Source organism: Aricia agestis, chromosome 8 (assembly GCF_905147365.1).
Source record: "Aricia agestis chromosome 8, ilAriAges1.1, whole genome shotgun sequence".
Taxonomy (NCBI): Eukaryota; Metazoa; Arthropoda; class Insecta; order Lepidoptera; family Lycaenidae; genus Aricia; species Aricia agestis.
In genome coordinates, this window is record NC_056413.1 from 9,659,112 (window position 1) to 9,680,202 (window position 21,091).

At 36.8% G+C, this 21,091-nt stretch overlaps 2 protein-coding genes across 2 annotated transcripts; one reads left to right on the forward strand and one right to left on the reverse strand.

Moving 5' to 3' along the window:
- The first annotated feature begins 3,246 nt into the window (after window positions 1-3,246).
- On the forward strand, window positions 3,247-5,343 carry LOC121730007 (uncharacterized protein C9orf85 homolog). Its single transcript, XM_042118803.1, has 3 exons — window positions 3,247-3,728; window positions 4,416-4,528; window positions 5,163-5,343. The coding sequence occupies exons 1-3, from the start codon at window positions 3,309-3,311 to the stop codon at window positions 5,290-5,292; spliced, it is 663 nt and encodes a 220-aa protein (XP_041974737.1). The 5' UTR covers window positions 3,247-3,308; the 3' UTR covers window positions 5,293-5,343.
- Window positions 5,344-7,142: 1,799 nt separating this feature from the next.
- Window positions 7,143-20,521, reverse strand: LOC121729446 (putative leucine-rich repeat-containing protein DDB_G0290503). The gene is made up of 8 exons (XM_042117965.1): window positions 20,208-20,521; window positions 19,823-19,895; window positions 19,621-19,733; window positions 17,136-17,234; window positions 16,825-17,022; window positions 16,668-16,751; window positions 8,254-11,694; window positions 7,143-8,157 (listed from the first exon to the last, which is right to left on the reverse strand). Exons 1-8 carry the CDS (start codon window positions 20,289-20,291, stop codon window positions 8,134-8,136), a joined length of 4,116 nt encoding a protein of 1,371 aa, XP_041973899.1. The 5' UTR covers window positions 20,292-20,521; the 3' UTR covers window positions 7,143-8,133.
- Window positions 20,522-21,091: the final 570 nt, after the last annotated feature.

The following is a 21,091-nucleotide window of genomic DNA, read 5'->3' on the forward strand; positions in this document are numbered from 1 at the left end:
AGATTTTTACTGGTGTTAAAAAAAAGGCCAAGATTTGATAACAATAGTACAGCTAACATTACCCATCAACATTCACCAACTGACCACAAATATACGAGTCATTTCTTAAATCCACTGTTATGTTCTTTTCTTTCAGAGAATTAACAAGGCAGAGTAGAGTATTATGAAAGAAGAATTTTTCTTTTGAAGTTCCTATAAACATCTACAATCAAGAAAATAATTTTGATATTATAATGATAATGCATTTAGTGGTGTAACTGTAACATCTGGGGCCCGTGGCAAATTGATGGGGCCCTATCAGTAAAAATCGTCACGTTAATAATAAAACGATGTATAAGAAAATTCTGACCTCATGGCCTCATGGGCCGGGGCCCTTTTGGGTCGGGGGCCCGTAGCATTTTGCCAGCTCTGCCACCCTATAGTTACGCCACTGAATGTATTAGTAAATTAAAAGCAATATTACTTTCATAGCAAATTTAATTGAAATAAGTACATATTATATATAAAAGTAACCCATCAATCCCCAAGCGGCACCCGGCTGTCGCATAACAATTAAAAATCTATTTTGTCTGTGATTCCCACTATCAATGTATTACAAACTATAGGAACATCTATTGTTATGATCTATTTCCCTTTAACTATTAGCAGTCTCTCATCTGGTTTAGATTTAAGCTCCAATTCGGCCCGTACAACAGACCATTTCTCTTCATCATTTTTTTCAGCCCAAATATAGTACACTCCGCTATCTTTGGGACCCGCAATCGGAATACGAAATCTGGCTTTCTTGTCATCAGAATAATTATTAACAGAGTCCGTTATTTTAAATCTTCTATCTTTGATCGGTTCGCCGAGGTAGTAAACTGCTCCTGCATGAGTTCTTAGAGTTTTTAACGCTTCTCTATAATAATCTAAGTTACGAATACGATCTATAAGTTTGAATTGTAAATAAAATCCTGTGGAAGCTAGACACAGACCTCCCCAACCTGCTATTTGCACTAGAGTTCTGGTTGAAACAGTCATTTATAATAGTATTAAAATATCTTACTTTACACGACTTAAATTGTGGCTTTTACACCACTGCAACTCGGTTTTTTCAAAGTTTAGTCCAAAAAAGATAAGGTTTAAGAAATTTAATTTGCTTAGTTAATGAAAAACGGAAAAATAAAGGACACAGATTACTAGTTTAGATTTGCTAAGGGAAAAATCAATGATGACCAATGACATTGACATTTGACAGTGACAGATAAAGCAGAGTGCAGACAAAAATATAAGATAGCGGCTCTACAAGATGGGCCAGCGTAGTGGGGAGGATGTAGTGGCGTAGGATGGCCGATGGCGACAGCGCTGGCCGTGGAATGGCGGCGGTGTCGGTTTTTCAGCCGCACATCAAAGGATGATGGCCTAGCGATGGCGGCACGCCTCTACACGTGGCCGATACGACAGTCGGTGCCTGACCGCGGTCGAGCGAGGACGTCGTAATTCGTATTACAATTTACGTATTTCATTCAAAATGACGAGTGCGTGGTCTCATAATGAATGAAGCTATATTAATATGATAAAGGCGAAAGTTTGTATGGATGTTTGTTACTCTTTTACTCAAAAACTACTGAACGGATTTTAATGAAATTGTACAATAATAATAGCTTATACAATACATAACTCCTGACTTTTTAAAGATATAAGTTTGGGAGTTTCAGCATTGTTTTATGAAAGGAAATCATATTATGCTATTATTACATACATCATTATCATCATCATCACTACCATAAACCATTATTTTAATTTTAGGCTCGAAATAATTATTCGTAGAATTCAAGAGAAGGTTCATATTAGGAGGGTGGTCATACGAAGTTCACCGGGTCATCCGGTGAAGTCATAAATTATTAAAAATTCACGTTTTGCATTGCCGCAATGGCTAATGCTTACAGGCCCATCTTTAACGATGTTTAGATCACAACTGAATACAGGCATCATGTAGAGGCATCGCATGCGCCATTCGCCTCCTCTACATGAGTGGCCAGTGCTGGCCACTCATGTAGAGGAGGAATAATAGCGGCTCTACAAGATGGGCCAGCGTGGTGAGGACGTAGTGGCGTAATATGGCCGATGGCGCCAGTGCTGGCCGTGGAATGGCGGCGGTGTCGGTTTTTCGGCCGCACATCAAAGGATGATGGCGGTACGCACTACGCCTCTACACGTGGCCGATACGACAGTCAATATATACTAGTAATCTGTGTGTTGTGGATATTCTTCAAAACTACTAATATATTAAAATATCCACGGTTTTGTAAATAAATATTTTATTGCATTTGTACGGAATACATAGGAAAAATTTTACAGCAAAAGTAAATGTCTAAAAATGTTATAGAGAAAAAACAATAATTCAAAAACATAATAAAACTCCTTAGAATCCACCACACTGTGCGACAGTCGGTGCCTGACCGCGGTCGAGTGAGGACGTCGTAATTCATATCACAATTTACGAATTTTATTCAAATGACGAGTACGTGGTCGTGGTACGTAATGATGAAGCTATATTAATATGAGAATGTTGCCGCTAAGCCTTGTCGAGCTGTACTGGCTGTACATATACGGTTTGCTACAGCTTAAGTCGGCACTACATATAGACGAACGCGTTGGCCGGCGTGCTAGCCCAATGTGTAGAACAGAGCGAAAATCGAAATACCGCCAACGCGCGAACGCCCGTTCTACACATTGGGCTAGCGCGCCGGCCAACGCGTTCGCCTATATGTAGTGCCGACATTATAAACTTACAATAAGTAATAATTTATTATTCACATTGAGGTGCTATAGACTAGCTTGCTACAATACTTTATCTATTTTTTTTTATCTGTGCTATAGACTATAATACTTCTACAAATATATACTAGTAATCTGTGATAATACTTTATCTACAAATCTATGATTATTCACGTCATGGCGGCTCTCGACATAGGCGAACGCGTTGGCCAACGCGTCTGCAGACGCGTTGGCCCAATGTGTAGAACGGGCGTTCGCGCGTTGGCCGTAGGTATTTAGACGTTGGCCAACGCGCGAACGCCCGTTCTACACATTGGGCCAACGCGTCTGCAGACGCGTTGGCCAACGCGTTCGCCTATGTCGAGAGCCGCCATATGTCGAGAGCCGCCATCACACGTGAGATTTGTTATTTCTGTAAATTAATAATTATGCCATTTTTAAAAGAAGAATTATTATGTACGGTAATTGTTATTAAACATTATTCTATTCTATTTAAAATAGTAATGAAAAGCAAATCCAGCAAATAATTTTATTAAACGCAGACTTTGATGAACAGTGAACTGAAAATATTAAGTTTACAGGTTATCTTTGAGAGTCGTGGAGTCCTCATTAGCGAAATTTACAATTTTATTGCTTTAAATTATATTCAATTGAGAATGAGCTGCTCAAAGGGTAATACTAAGAGAACTAGACCCCAAAAACATCAAAACAGATCAGCATTCAAAAATGATTTACATGATTCAAGTAAACAAACGAAATTCCTTAACACAATGGAAATATCCGGAGTTTGTAGCCGTTGTAAAGAAATTATCGAGTGGAGAATCAAGTATAAGAAATACAAACCATTGACTAGTCCAAAAAAATGCATTGGATGTGAACAAAAAAATATAAGATATGCTTATCACATATTGTGTTCTGGATGTGCTTCAGCAAAAAAAGTTTGTTCTAAATGTAATAGGGACTTAACGGTATGTAATATGATTTACTTAATTTTTTTTTATTAAATAAGGTGGCAAAGCAAATGGGTCACCTGATGGAAAGCAACTTCCGTCGCCCATGGACTCTCGCAGCATCAGAAGAGCTGCAGGTGCATTGCCAGCCTTTTAAGAGGGATTAGGGTAATAGGGGAGGGTAGGGAAGGGAATAGGGTAGGGGATTGGGCCTCCCATAGGTAAACTCATACGTGGGAGAGCCATGCTTCGGCACGAATGGGCCGGCTCGACCGGAGAAATACCACGTTCTCACAGAAAACCGGCGTGAAACAGCGCTTGCGCTGTGTTTCGCCGAGTGAATGAGTTTACCGGCGGCCCAATTCCCTTCCCTATCCTCCCCTTTTCCCTTCCCTTCCCATCCCTACCCTCCCCTATTATCCTATTTCCTCTTAAAAGGCCGGCAACGCACCTGCAGCTCTTCTAATGCTGCGAGTGTCCATGGACGACGGAAGTTGCTTTCCATCAGGTGACCCGTTTGCTCGTTTACACCCTTATTTCATAAAAAAAAAACTCACTCGACGAAACACAGCACAAGTGCTGTTGCACGCCGGTTTTCTGTGAGAACGTGGTATTTCTCCGGTCAGCCCATTTGTGTATGCTCTCCCACATTTAAATAATGAAAAGCTAATTTTTAGCAATGTAACAATATAATATTTACTGCAGATTTGTGAGAATGAACTAAAAGAAGAAACAAAGGAAAAAGGGAGTACTGAAAATGTAGATTTACAACCAATGTTAAAAAATCTACCAGAGAGAAAAAGACGCACAATACTCAGGTACATATACATATAATAATATATTAAATAAGTATTTGTATAGAGCAGTGGCTCCAACCTTTTCTTCATACGGATCACAAACATGTTTTGGTCTTTTTGAAATTCATGCCCACTGGCAAAATAATGAAAATCGTAATAAAAGCCATGAAATTTTTCCATTTTTAATTATTAATTTTGATGAACATTATTTTTTCACCCTTAAAATTTTTGTTGAGGCTATGGGCCTCAACAAAAATTTTAAGATGGAATTAAAAATGGAAAAATTTCATGGCTTTTATTACGATTTTCATTATTTTGCCAGTGGGCATGAATTTCAAAATAGTATAACAGCATGCGGCACAGGTAAAGTCCAGGAGGCTGTGGGTTGGGGATAACTGATATTATAGAGTGTTGACTGAAAATTTGATCAACCAATACATAACTTGAAGAAATGAACATTAATGTATTATGGTTTTGCTGAAAATGTTACATTTAAAAATGTATTTAGTCAAACCACATCATAGGTGGGCCTTAAAAACAGTTTGTTGACCCCATCAATCATTCAAACACCAGTTTTTTATCCATATTGTGTAAATAAAAATACCAGTTGTGTTTCAATTAACTATAATATTTTAACATTTGAATCTTTTTACAGACACTTAAATAAAAGCAGTGATGGGCAAAATGATTCCAAAATAAATAGACTATTATCTGATATGGAAAAGTTTAGCATTGATGAAGATTGGTCCAGTGACAATTTAAGTGACTCCGGGTGTGAAGAATAGTTAAGTGTATCATACTTTTTGAGTCTATAATAAATATTATATAAAAGTGTTTTTTATTGAATTTATTTTCTTGGACATTAAAAAAAACATTGCCTGGCTGACTACAGCCATGCACCAGAACCTTCATGCCTGTTTGTAAAAAGCTGTCTATGGCTTCTACTAAGCAACAGCTACTGCTGCATTTCATAATATGGTAACAAATTTTAATCATGCAAAATACCCAGTTTCATTTTATTAAACAATTTCATTTTCAATTTGCTTTGCTAGCTGCAAAGCATGTATAAATAATAATTATTATTTGTATAAATCTTAGCATTTATTATGTAATTATAATATAATATTTAAACTTAGGAATGTTAAAAGACCAAATAATTACTATCAACCTCTTATATTTATTATGAAATATCATAGTGTAACAATTATTAAAAATATTTTACAAAATTTACCTAATATGTAAAAAGTGCTGTATATTTTACATAATACAAGGTATCAATTAAAATATAATATGTTCTCGTAACATAAAAACATTGATATTATGCTAATGCCCGGGCGGCACCTGAGCTGTGTAGAGCTTCGTGCTTAAAACGATACCATTGGACGATCTGCGTGTATCGTCTCATAGGGGGATATTAGATTATCATATATATTGGATCCGAGATCATTGAGTCAATGATATTGGATAATGTAATATAGATGTCGCAGCCGACTGGTTTAAATAGCCGTTCAATCAAACAGCTAGCCTTTTGACTGAACAACGCCAATCACACGACTATACGTCGTTCAACACTACAGCTAGACGACGCTTAGCCAACTGGTCTGTTTTTGTTTTGGCGGGGGGCTGTGCCCCCCGAGCCCCCCTTTTATTTAAAGGCGGTCGCCGGATGCTGCCGCAGCACGCTCGCTGCGCTCGCTCAGCTCCCTCTGTGTTGTGGTCTAAGTTCTAACCTAACCTAACCAACTTTTGACTTTCTGGATTGTGTTTGTTTTTGTTTTGACGGGGGGCTGTGCCCCCCGAACCCCCCTTTCGGGGGAGGCTGCGTCCATCCATTTCATAATCCCGTAATTTCTCCTCGAATATTTGTTGAAATTCTAATTCACTCGTATGTGCCTCGACAATTTTTGTCTTTTTAATAACACTTGTAACTTTTATTAACTACTTTCTTTCCGAAAAACAACCACAAACACCTGCTAGTTGACGCCATATTGTAAATAAAACGCACCTAGCGCCGCAGCTTTGCGCGCTGAACTACTTCAATTAGACGGCGGCTTTTGAATCAGCTGTAGTGTTGAACGTTTTGAGCGACTAAAATATTCAATAGAAAAGCTAGGCGTGTGATTGAATGGCGTTGTTCAGTCAAAGGGCTAGCTGCTTGATTGAACGGCCATTTAAACCAGTCGGCTGCAACATAGACATATGATTCACTTCTTCCTTGATCATAGATTTTTGACATTTGCTGAGAGATTGGATCCAATACGGTCATAGAAATAGGTGTTGCCAGTTATTTAATATAAAAAAGAGTTTTAAATTTCTTGTTCTTTAATATGTTTCAAATAATGTAATGTAATTATTTTTCTAATTATATACTTGGATAATCTTGCTGAAATAACAAAAAACAAGCCATATTAAAAATGACGATGTCTTTTGACAAATCGAATTCTCTGAGATCTAGTAACCCTGACGTCAATACCTGTCAGCGTTAGCGCACTCCATTGGCTATTGAAACCACATATGACGTAAAATAGGATCAATTAAATATGATTATGTAATACGCACATATGATCAAATGATCATATATAGGTATTGGATCCTATATATGATCATATATAAATGATAATGTAATACCCCCCATAGCACGAAGCTTCGTACGATAGACGCATGTGCGGCCGCGGCATAAATGTAGGCATCTGTGGGAAAAAAGATTAAAATGTCACATCTCACCGAAATGTACTGTATGTATGTATTGTGACTTGTGAGTATAAATCTCGTATATTCATACGAGATCGTCTCGTGGCTCAGCTCGCGGCCAGTGATCAAATTAAGCAATTGCTTAGGCCTTAGAGCATTACGTTTTTCGTACGAATGAAATTGACTAGCAATAATTAAATTAATAATATAATGATTGCTAGTCAATTTCGTTCATACATAGAATTCAACTAATATTCTGTGGAAACACATTGTGCCTGATTGCCTGAATTAAATACACAACAGCAAAATACTTCTATTTATTAAGTAAATAGAAGTCTTTGACAACAGCACCTCTAGCGGAAAAGACGGGTACTTAAAATTCCTACACAAAATTGCCGTTTAGCGTACTAAGCGTAGCATATTGTGTACAGTATAGTATAATGTATATACGCAAAAGCTATAAAACTCAATCTTGGGAAACTGTTGAGTCTAAAATCTATTTCCCAACCACATTACATTCTCTTTAATTTTCTTTTTCTACTTAAAACATGACGGATAAATAAGACTTGCTCAATCAGCTCATACTTTACAGTCGCATAACGCTTTGTCTTCTCAAGAATATTTTTTTTGCAAAGACGTGTTGTATAAAAAATTCAAAAAAGAAAAAAAAAACACTATAATCCGCGCGAGTTTCAGGAATCAAATTTCCGGTTCCCCGAAGCTCATGTGCGAAGTATAATTAAAACTAGATCTATATTACAGTTTGAGAGTGGACTCTAGTAATGTGTAAGAACTAAATATGTATATGTAATAATTGAATTAAATAAAACTTTATACATTCAAATAATTATTTACACACAATATAATGTAATAAAATACAAAATATTATCTTCTTACTAATATTTCCCCTATTCCGAATTGCTTGGTGTCAACGATCAAATAATACCTAACTGGCGCAACTGAAAAAAAAAAATTAGATACAAGTTATAACAAAAAACTTACAAGGCAATGACAAATTAAAATGAAATAAATAATATTCAATAATTAATACTTACAACTCCTTGTCTCTCTTTCTCCTTTTGAAGCACTGTGTCCGTTTGCTTGTCGTCAAATTTAACAACTGCCGCCAATACCTTTGCCAAAGTGTAGGAATGTGTTCCAGAACCAGTAAGGTACTCATAGAGTATATTTTTCAAATACTCTAGCTCTGTGTTCTCCTGTAGAGAGTGTAAATGACGTAAGCTGACGAGCGCTTCGTCTAGCTTCCTCTCCAACTTTTCGTTTGAAAGCTTTAACTTTTTATTATTGTCTTGCATTGTGAGCATGTCACTGTTTACTCTGTAGTTCATTTCTTCTAAATCTCTTAACCTGTTTTCTAGCTCTGCTTTACTTTTTACCAATTGTTCATACTCGTCTTTGTTTTTGAGTCTATTTTTTTCAATATTATCATCCAAAACATCATGTTCCTTCAATGTCTGTGATTGTATTTGGTCTTTAAGTTCTAAATTTTCTTCTATCAATAGACTGTTTTCTCTTAATAATTCTTCTATTTTCTCTTTATTCGAATGCGTATCATCTTTTAAAACACCTATCTGCTCTGTGGTACTTTCGCCACTCGATATAAGCTCCCTAATTTTATTGTTCAGTTCATCATTTTCTTTAGAAACTTTTGACATGTATGTTTGTAGTCCTTCAATATCAGAGAGTAATCGTTTGTTTTCCTTTCTAAGAAACTCGCACTCCGTTAATAAATCATTGTTTTCATTAATTGTGTTTTCGGTATCCCTAACTGTCAATTTTTCAGTCAACTCTTTATTCATTTGCAGTAACAATTTTATTTCCTGTTTAAGAGACTCAACGTTTTTAATATTTTTGTTCAACTCAGACTCTAAATCCGACTGACTTTCCTTATGTTCATAGGACTTATTATTATTTTCTTCTAATTTTTCAATTATGTTGTTAAGATGGTCTTTTTCCTTGACTATATTTATGTGTGATATTTTTAGTTCCTTCATCTCGGTTTCTATCTCATCCAGATTTTTCGAAATTTTTTCAGAAGACTCTTTGAGTGATAAATTTTCTTTTGTTAATTTTTTAATTTCTTTTTCTAAGCTTTCTACATAGACAGCTTGTTTATCATTCTCTTGCTTTATTTTCATCAATTCTTCGTAATCTTTGTTTAAAGCTACTAGACGATCTTGACTTTCTTTAAGTAAAACAATATTTTTCTCATGCACTTCTGTCAATTTCCTCTTTTCATCCTCTAAAACATTAACATTATTGGACAGCTTGGAATATTTATCTTTAATTTTATCCATCTCCTCTAAAACAACTTGTTTCTCTGTATTAGATTTGCTTACATTGTTCTCCAGTATTTCTAATTGTTTTTTGGATTCTATTAATTCAGATTCAATCTTGCATTTTTCTGCTGTCATAGCCTTAATCGTATCGTCATGTTTTTTGTCGTTACTACTATGTTCCTTCATTGCAACTAACACCTTTTTATGCACTTTTTTAGCATTTTCTAATTCTCCTACAGTTTGTAAATATTGCTCAGATTTATTTTGAAGTTCTTTTTCCAAAAATGCTTGTTTTGATTTTAGCTCTTCAAACTGTAGCACATCTTTCTTTAATTGCTTCTTTTCATCTTCTAAAATTTTAAAGTGATTTAATAACGTAGAATATTTTTCCTGTAATTTATTTATCTGCTCTAAAACAGTTTGTTTTTCTGTACTCGCTATGCATACACTTTTTTCCAATATTTCTGACTGTTTTTTAAATTCCTGTAATTCAGTTTCAATTTCACATTTTTCTGCTTTTAATGCACTAATTTCTTCGCAATGTTTTCGGTGGATAATATTTTGTTCCTTCATTGCAACTAATAAATTTTCATGCATTTTTTTAGCATTGTCCAGTTCTTCGGTTATTTGCAAATATTGTTGCGATTTATCTTGAAGTTCTTTTTCCAAAGATGCTAGTTTTGATTTCATTTCTTCAACTTCAAGCGCACTAGATTTTTGGTTAAAATTTTGCATCAATGTATTCAATTGTTTGTTAAATGTATCTATTTCTTTAGTAGACAATGATTTTAAAGCTTTTACTTCTCCAGCCGTACTTTTAAGGACATAACGCAAATCTTTGAATTTTGGTTTAAGTTCGTTAAGGTTGCATTTAAGACTTTCTGTGTCTGTTATTTGATTTTTTAAGAAGCAATTTTGTCTCTTTACTTGTTCCAGACTCTCGCTCATGACCAGGTTTTCTTTTTGTACATGTTCATAATTTTGCAATAGTTTTTCTATTTCGGCCTGCAATTTTCCTAACTCTACTTTTTCATCTTGGAACTCAGATTCTAAATTAGTGCACTTATTTTTCCACAACAGTAATTCTTCATTCAATTTTGTAATTTCTTCAGAATTTTCAGTAGACTCACACGAGTTACTTTTGCTGTCTTTTATAATGTTTAACTCGTTTTCTAAATCTTTTACTTTATTATTCTTTTTACTGTTATCTTCCAATAACTGTTCATTTCTATTTTCAAGGTAAGTGTTTCTGTCAATCATAGCCAACTTCTCAGCAGTTTCTTGTTTTAATTGCAAATGTAAACATTTGTATTCCTCTTCTAGCTTAGAATTGGAGTTTTCGAGTAATTTGTTTTTTTCAGAAAGTGCTTCCAGTTGGGTTTCATATTCTGAAATATTGGCCTTACACAATTCGAGTTCATTCAGGCTTGTTTTCAATTGCGAGTGTTCTTTTTCTTTTTCTTCAATAACTATCTTGCATTCGTTCACTTTCTTTTCTAAATTTTTAATTTCACTTTGAGTACTTGATAAACTTATTTTAAGAGCTTTTATTTCTGTTTCTTTACTTTCAAGTTCCTTATGGATGCTTAACTTATTTTCCGCCAAAGATATGGCATATTCCTCTTCTCTTTTGCTCAATACGTCAATTTTACTTTTATACTTTAATATTTCTTCCTGTGCATTTTTAAGATTAATTTCGACAATTGATAATTCTTTATTTTTTTGAAACTCTAGAGTATTATTTTTATTGCGAAGTTGTTCTATGGTTTCATTTAATTCCTCAATGTTTTTCTTGGCTTCACTTAACAAATTTATTTCCGCTTGTAGAGTCTCATTTTCTTTAGACTTGTTTTCAAGATCTGTTGTGATTTTGTTCATTTCTATTGTTAATTGTGAATTTTTTTCTTTTGCTATTTTTAATGATTCTTTGTACTTATTAAGCAATTGCTCCATTTTTTCAATTTTGCTATTTAAAACTGTTACATCATTTGGCAATGAATCAGAATTTTCTTTATCAAAGTTTATTAAGGGACCTTCTGTTTCACTATTTAATTGCTGTTCACATGACAATTCTGCTTTATTTTCTGCATTTTGATAAACGCTGTTTGATTTCAAAATATTTAAATTTGCGTTAAGTGACTCTATTTTCATGTTTTTTTCCTCAATTTCAGTGCGTAGTACTTGTTCAAGGTGCGCCTGAAATCGATAAATATATACTGATTTAATTTATATAAATTATAATTATAAGCCATGAGCCATCAGCTAAAATTTTCCTTTACTGCATGGTTAATTTAAATTGCAAGCATTAAAGCAGGTATTGTATACATTTAAGAAAGAGTTTAGTAATGTTGTCATATTTTAAAACAAAATAATCATCATCATCATCACCATATCAGCCTATAGTCGTCCACTGCTGGACATAGGCCTCTCAATGAACGCCAAGATGACCGATCTCCTGCTACTCGCATCCAACATGGGCCTGCAACTAACCGGAGATCGTCGTCCCACCTAGTTGGAGGTCGACCTACACCCCGATTTCCCAGCCTTGCATAGCTAGCACGCCGTTGCCCAGTCGATTCTTCGGAAGAAAGTAATGGCAGTTTCTTTCCCAACGTAGCTAGCACGGGGTTTCCCAGTCGTTTCTTCGGAAGAAAGTAATGGCAGTTTCTTTCCCATGTCTACATATCTTATTCCCGAGCATGGCACCACCCATCGACTTGAGTTTCAGTGGACAAAGACAAGAAACTCTTTCCATAGCAACCATCAACGCAACGGCAATTTTTTTTTGACATTTAGTGTCTTGGTACTTTTTTTTTTAATTATGTTACCTCGGCTATAAAACCATGGCCAGTGTCGAGTAAATGGCGGCAAATTCAAAAAATCGACGTGCAGCAACCCTGTCTATAGCCGGAATTATAGTTTTGATCTACGAAATACGAAAAATAAAAACTAAGTAACTTTATTATTCGTAGTTTGTAGATAAAAACTATAATTCCGGCTATAGACAGGGTTGCTATACATAGATTTTTTTTAATTTGCTGCCATTTACTCAACACTAGCCATGGTTTTATAGCCAAGTGCCATCAGGCGCGGTCCGAAGAGGGGGGTCACAGGGGACATGACCACCCCCAAAATCTAAGGTAAAATTGAAAAATCTCAAAATAATAAAAGGAAATATCTAGCTATCCCCTAGCCACCACTTCGTCCGACCTTAGACAGCTGCTGTGAACCCAGAAACGTCCGAGGGCGCAGATAAAAAACCCCCCCAAAATTTCAGGCTGCGACCGCGCCTGAGTGCCATAATAAAAATAAAAAAAGAATCAAGAAACTAAATGTCATAAGCGGTTCGTCATGCTTGACTTATAGATTTTCAAAAGCGGAAGATATCGAGATACGAAAGAAACTTTTTCTCCAGTGTTTTTCCGGTAAAACTGTCAAAATTTAGTTTCTTTCGTTTGTCTACGTGCTTGTGCTAGCTATGCAAGTCTACATATCTTTTTCCTGAGCATGGCGCCACCCGTCGACTTGAGTTTCAGTGGACAAAGACAAGAAACTCTTTCCATAGCAGCCGTCAATTATTTTTTTGACATTTACGTTTCTTGATTCTTTTTTTTTATTATGGCACTTCGGCTATAAAACCATGGCCAGTGTCGAATAAATGGCGGCAAATTCAAAAAATCGACGTGCAGCAACCTTGTCTATAGCCGGAATTATAGTTTTGATCTACGAAATACGAAAAATAAAAACTAAGTAACTTTATTATTCGTAGTTTGTAGATCAAAACTATTATTCAGGCTATAGACAGGGTTGCTATACATCGATTTTTTTAATTTGCCGCCATTTACTCGACACTAGCCATGGTTTTATAGCCAAGTGCCATAATAAAAAATAAAAAAAATCAAGAAACTAAATGTCAAAAGCGGTTCGTCATGCTTGACTTATAGATTTTCAAAAGCGGAAGATATCGAGATACGAAAGAAACTTTTTCTCCAATGTTTTTCCGGTAAAACTGTCAAAATTTAGTTTCTTTCGTTTGTCTGCGTGCTTGTGCTAGCTATGTTGGTCTCCATTCCAGAGTAAGTTTAATCCAGCGATCGTCTGTTCTTCGAGCTACGTGACCAGCCCAGTTCCACTTCAGCGTACTGATTCTCTGCACTATGTCGGTGACTTTAGTTCTTTGACGAATTGTTTTCATTTCGAAGCTTATCCGCCAAAGAAACTCCGAGCATAGCGCGCTCCATAGCACGCTGAGCGACGGAAAACTAACGATCTAGCCCTGCTGTAAAAGGCCAGGTTTCCGCCCCGTAGGTCATAACGGGAAGCACGCATTGGTCGAAGACGTTCGTCTTCAAGCTCTGCGGAATATGTGACGTGAGAATGTGGCTTAACTTCCTGAATGCTGCCCAACCCAACTGTATCCTCCTATCGGTTTCTCTCTCGAAGTTATATCTACCTACCTGCAGTATGTGCCCCAAATAGACACATTCCGTTACGACTTCGAGAAAGACACCGTTAACTGCAACCGTACTCGGGAGAACATGTTCGTTGAACATGACTTTCGTCTTGTCCAAGTTCATCCTGAGACCGATCCGCCGGGAAGATTCATTTAGGTCGTTCAACATTTCCTGCAAGTCCTTCCAACGATTCTGCCAATATGACGATATCGTCAGCGAAACGAAGGTGTGAGAGGTAGTTGCCATTAACGTTTATGCCACGTCCTTTCCAGTTTAGGGTCTTGAAGGCGTCCTCTAACGCATTTGTGAACAGTTTCGGGGAAATAATATCCCCCTGTCTCACTCCTCGATGCAAAAAGATTGGCCTTCTTGTGGCCCCCTGTACTCGGACGGACATAGACGCGGCACTATAAAGACCTTTCAAAACTTCGACGTAACGCCAATCGACTTGACATCGTTGCAGGGCTTCCAGAACAGCCCAGGGCTCAACAGAATCAAAAGCCTTCTCATAGTCCACAAAGGCAAGGCACAATGGCTGCCTGTACTCATGTGACTTTTGTACAACTTGCCTTAAGGTGTGGATGTGGTATATGGTGCTAAAGCCTCTGCGAAACCCAGCCTGCTCCGGTGGCTGGCATTCGTCAAGTTTATTGGATAGGCGATTCGTAATGATCCTAGAAAACAACTTATATATGTGACTCAAAAGCGAGATTGGTCTATAATTTTTAAGAAGGGTGTTATCGCCCTTCTTAAAAAAGAGAACCACCTCGCTTTTAAGCCACTCTTCGGGGGAAACTCCCCGTTAAAGGACAAAATTAAAGACTTTACGAAGCTCTCTCAAGACGGGTTCGCCTCCCGCTCTGAGAAGTTCGGTCGTAATTCCGTCCCTCCCCGGGGCCTTTCCCCCTTTAAGTTGTTTCAGAGCCAATCCGATTTCGCCTATACTGACGTCAGGAAGCTCGCCAGAAAGATGCCGGGTGAGTTTGGCACGCTTGTCGTCATCACGAGGATCAGGTTGCGAAGCATGTGAAGCATACAAGCGGCTATAGAAATCCTCGATCTCGGACAGAACCCCCCCTCGTGAGGAAACGATTTGGCCACAGCTATTCTTCACCTTCGTCAGATGACTCCTCCCGAGGCGCCTTACGAAAACTTCTCTATTCCGCTCAATCGCTTCCGTGATTTCCAGCGTATTCGAGCGGCGAAGATCTCTACGTATAAGTTTCCGTATTCGCCTCGAGAGAAGTTTTACATCTGACGAACCCGAGTCCGTGTTTTCCCTCCGCTCCCTCATAAGTTTGAGTGTCTCATCCGAAAGTTTGGATTTCCTGCCCGCATGCTTGGGCCTGCAAAACCTTTCACCTTCGACCCGTATGCTCTCCACAATTGCATTTAAAGCCTCGTCAACTTCCATTGTAGTTTCCGAGATGTTAAGAGCGTCGAACCTATTTCTCAGTTGTAACTGAAATTTCTGGGTATCAGCGACGGATTGTTGGGTCGGAGAGTAGACCTCAGCATATGGGCTCTTTCGAGTTTGAAGCATACACTCAAGGATCTTCGCAGTAGTCGGTGATCGCTACCGGTATTGAACCTGTTGATCACAGAGACATCCCTAAATATATACTTCCGATTCGTAATGATGGAAGTCTATCTCGTTCCTTACCACAGAGTCAGGACTTCGCCATGTCCACTTTCTTTGGGGCTTCTTTTTGAAGAAGGAATTCATCAAGAAGAGCCCCTCTTTTTCGAGAAAGTTGACCAGCATTTGCCCCCTGCGGTTTCGAATCCCAACACCGTGCTGTCCCAAGCAAGATTCGCCGCTAGCTCGTACTCCTACTTTGGAGTTAAAATCTCCCATGACAACATTGAAGTGGGTCTTAGGGGTGGTATTTAAGACCTTGGAGATGTCTTCGTACATGGTCTCCACTTCGTCATCGGAATGTGTCGAGGTTGGTGCGTACACTTGTACTATCTTGAGAGAATACCTATCGGTGAGTCTCAAAACAAGGTACGCTACCCTCCCCGACACTCGAGATCTCAACAACATTGTCGACGAGAGATTTGTTGACGAGGAATCCCACGCCGCCCCGGGATGTATGATCTCCCTCTCGGAAGTAGAAAAGGTGACCCGATGGCAGAGTCATGGTGTCTTCCCCTTGTCTTCGGACCTCGCACAACCCTAATACGTGCCAACGGATTTTTTCCAATTCTACCTCCAGTTCGACTAGGTGGTCTTCGAGTCTAAGCGTTCGTCCGTTGTACGTCGTCAGGTCCAGTTGGTGGTAGCGATCCGTAGCCCGGAGATTCTTAGCACCCCTCGCAGTACCGTTACCATGGCCGCTACCGTGGCTAGGAATAGTACCGCTACCGGGAACTAGGGGCCATCTTTTTCTGGTGCGTTTCATGAGAGGCATTTGCTCATAATTGCCACGCGGAGCACGCGGATTGGCAATCTGACAGGGGGCCAGTGAATCAAACCATCAATGCTGCAGCCCATTGATGGCCATGGATTTCTTCACTGGGGTCAGGGGATAGGGTTATCGTTGATGGTTTTACCGCCATCCTTCGGTTGACTAACTGCGCTTGATGTTAGATCTATCCCACACTAATTATTGTGAGACAGAACTAACATCAGGCGGGCGGTGGGTCGTCACATCCCTACGCCTACAAAATAAGCTTTAATAAAAAAAAAAAATTACAATACTTATAACTTACTTTAGCACTTTGCTCCAAAGAACATTGTTCTCTCAATTCAGATATTCTTCTTAAAGCTTTATCCTGAGTTTCAACTAAGACATTCTGAAAACGAAAAAAAATATAATATGCTTTTTCAATTCACAAACAAGTTGCAACAAAATTAGAACAGATTTACCTTTGCTTTCGCATTTTCTCTCTCTAACAATTTATAGTGTCTTGCCAAGTCAGAATATTGGGTTTTATATTTTTTACATCTGTCTTGTGTGCGTCTGTATGCTGCATATAATTGCTCTTTAGTAACTCGATCAAGATTTACATTGCCACCAAAAGGCGATTTTTCTTCTGCTTCACTAGCTGATACTTCCATGTCAGACTGAAACAATAATTACATTGCTCCTATCAGTTATTATGCCTAGGTCAAGGCTAGGTAATTGGAGCACATGATGCTTATGTTTTCTACAAAATAATTTAATTATGACATCTTACTTGCAGGTGGTACATAGATGGACTTTCATAGCTTGGCAATCGGAATGAAATGTCACTGGAAAATGAACTGTTCGAAAGTCTTCTAAGTCTTTGATTATCCTGAAAAAAACAAATTAAATCATTTTATTTTATTTATTTATTTATACTTTTTGCACAATGTACAATGGCGGACTTAATGCCATATGGCATTTTCTACCAGTCAACCATTGGCTGGTAGCAGAGACAAAACTAAAAGACACAGGTGCTTCCTGTTTGGAGAAAATAATCGATGTTCAAGAAATAAATAATGTATATATATAAATAATAAATACTGATAAATATAATAACGAATACTAGGCATTCTATATATATATATATATATACAAGCAATACTATACAATATATATATGTTACGCTCAAAGACCGAAATCGTTCAATGAGCGAAAAAATGGCTCACAACGCGTTGTGTCACAGTGTATATGTATAATATTATAATATTTTCGTTGTGGTCACAGTGTATATGTATAATATAGCGAAATTCGCGTCGTGGCTCTAATGAAAACGGCCACGACGCGTTCTGGCAATCACAAAAAGACCATAACGCGAAATTCGTGTCGCGGCTGATATGCTTTTCGTTTTTCCTGATTTGTTCTTGATTGATTAATCGTCCATAGGTATGGAAGATTATATTTAAATTACCATGCGTACTACAAAATATTTTTTCTTTTGCTAAATCACTGCATAACGTGTTTTTCATTATTATTTGAAAATAATAAAATATCCATAGTTCCATAATATCCGTGCTAATATTATTACTATCTGCCTGTCTGGCGCAACGTGTTATTGTTTGTTGTTGTTGTTTTTTTAGGGTTCCGTACCTCAAAAGGAAAAAACGGAACCCTTATAGGATCACTTTGTTGTCCGTCTGTCCGTCCGTCCGTCTGTCAAGACCCTTTTTCTCAGGAACGCGTGGAGGTATGAAGCTGAAATTTATATCAATTACTCAGGTCTACTGTCCCTTGAAGCTGTGAAAAAATCAAACTTCTAAGCCAACGCAATCAAAAGATACAGCCGTTTATGCCGCAAATTTTCGACACTTGCAAGGGAATCAAAACCTACAGGGTGCTTCCCGTGAACTCAGAATCTTGAAATTTGGTACGAAGCAACGTCTTATAGCATAGATAAAGGAAAAATTACGAAAACCATAAATTTTTAGTTACATCACATAATATATTTTTTTTAATAATTTTAAACTTACTACCCATTTCCTCATAAACGCGTAGAGGTATTAAATTGAAATTCATACCAAATACTCAGGTCTATAATACCTTTAAGCTGTCGGAACCCTCGGTGCGCGAGTCCGACTCGCACTTGGCCGGTTTTTATTTTTTAATATAAGGTAATCTGATCTTAATAAATTATAAAAATTTAGCTTTATTTTGATTTATAATATAATTTAAATTTATATTTAAATTATATAATTGTAGTATTATTACTACTAGTTGAACTACGTTGCGCCAGACATACAGTAATAATATTAGTACGTATTAAACGTATAGTATGGAATTATGGATATTTTATAAATAATAATGATAAACACGTTATGCAGTGATTTAGTAAAAGAAAAAATATTTTGTAGTACGCGTGGTAACTCAAATATAATCTTCCAGGCCTATGGACGATTAATCAATCAAGAACAAATCAAGAAAAACGAAAAGCATATCAGCCACGACACGAATTTCGCGTTATGGTCTTTTTGTCATTGCCAGAACGCGTCGTCGTGGCCGTTTTCATTAGAGCCACGACGCGAATTTCGCGTCGTGGCTGTTTCACTGTGACCACAACGCGTTGTGAGCAATTTTTTCGGTCATTGAGCGATTTCGGTCTTTGAGCGTAACATATACATTATACATATTAATATACATATACATAAGTTCATATATACATCCATATAAGACACTGAGTAACATATATTGTATTATACTTATGATTCTGCCAATTTATTTAGATAGAGCAGTCGGACTCTACGTTTAAACGTATCTCTGGTTGGGCTTAGCCTAATTTCCGGAGGTAGGAGTATTTTCACATAATTTTATTAGTTAGATCTTAATAGTTTATACTTTGCTCTGCAAATTTTTTTTTGTCCTATTACCAAGTTGACTTTGTATGGATGGACTTATTAACCTCTTGAACCTCACCGACACCTTAACGTGTACCACCGACTTTATATTGAGCCACCTGATCCACTCGACCTCACGCTGTTTTGTAACTTATTTTAGTGTGTTTAAGATTTAATTTCGTTTGTTCTATGCATTATTTTTAAGAGTATGAAGTTAGCTACAAAAAGAATGCACTAAAGTAGTTCCTGATTGGCGCAATTTTGTAAAACTTGAAAATTTTTTTTAGAAAAATTTAAAAAAGTGCCATAGCGGCATTTGAGGCTCAATAGAATTTTGATATCCCGGTATTCGAGAGGTTAAATTATAGACAATATTTCAATACATACATTGCTGAAGTCAGGTGCCTCCAAACTAACATTAATGCTTTCTGGTTTTCCAAAAGAGGTTCCTGGATTGAGTTTTGTGTTTGGTGTTGATATAGGGCTCTTATTTGCAGAATCTGAAACAGTAATTGGAGTTAACTCATTATAACTAAACAGTAAACACATTAATTATAAAATAATATATAATTACAAAAATTTTAGTTACCATTGTCTCCAATAGAAAAGAGATCATTGTTTGTAATGTCCGATATACTGCTAGAAGCAGATGTCACAGCGGCCTGCAAGTTATTTTATAATAAGCTTATAAATGTTATAAAATGTAAATAAATGAACACCTAATAATAATTTACTAGTATATAATATGTATAGAAATAGTACTACTATTGAATAAATCGTCCCAAGCCAAGCCAAATTAATAACATTGAAGAGACATATTATCATCTCTTAAAAGTTATTAATTTTTATATTATGAAGAAAATAATTAATTGTAAAATGATCGACAATAGATTTTAAATTTGTACATTAGTATAATTAATGTTATCTTAAAATTACAGACATTTGGCTGGAAAGCCTGGATTATTATTTATTACCTGAGCTGCTTGGGCAAACTGATGTAACCTCTGAGGGGATGACTTTACTTCCTCAGCCAACTTATCTTTTAGTTTTTTAAACATCGTTTTGGCTAATACCAGTCGTAACTCGTAAGTAGCACAAAAATAAATTGATTATTTCAAAGGGCTACCAAAGATGTTCAATAACATTTTCAAGTAAAACGGTTCATAAAAACACATTAAATGTTTTGATTTTCATAATATAACAATCTTTACATACTCGCATACGGTTCTTGATGTACTTTTAATTATAATAGAAAATATTTAGTATGATTTTGTAATTTGTTTCCAATGATAGTGATGTAGGTACAATGATTAGATCAGCTGTCAAGTATCAATGAATCAATGATGTCACAACTCACATCATAAGTGTCAAATATCTTGTCATATTAGATTTTTTTTATGATGGCATTTCGGCTATAGAACCATGGCGATGGCCAGTGTCAAGTAATGGCGGGATGATATTCGGCATCATAGACTTAATTATAATATATTGTATAAGTTTATGGATGAAACCAATTTCGGTTTCGTTTGACAGCTCGAGATTGTTGCTCTATTCCGCTAGGTCTGTATATTAACTTTATGAATAAAACCAAAGTAAAACGATAATGAAAAAAATTGTATAAAAAAATCATTAAGTCGTAAGAAGAATATTTCCCATAGAGTAAACATTATAGCAAGCTATAGAGTACTTCTAACAAGGTATGAATTACTGTAAGCACGAGTGTGAACATATTTTCCTATAAGCGTCTTACGATGGCGCATGGAACATCACTAGACTTGCGTTATACGTTACTGCCGATCCACACTCGCGCGCGACACCGCGGCGCGGATCGCGCATACTGCCAAATTTACTGATCCAC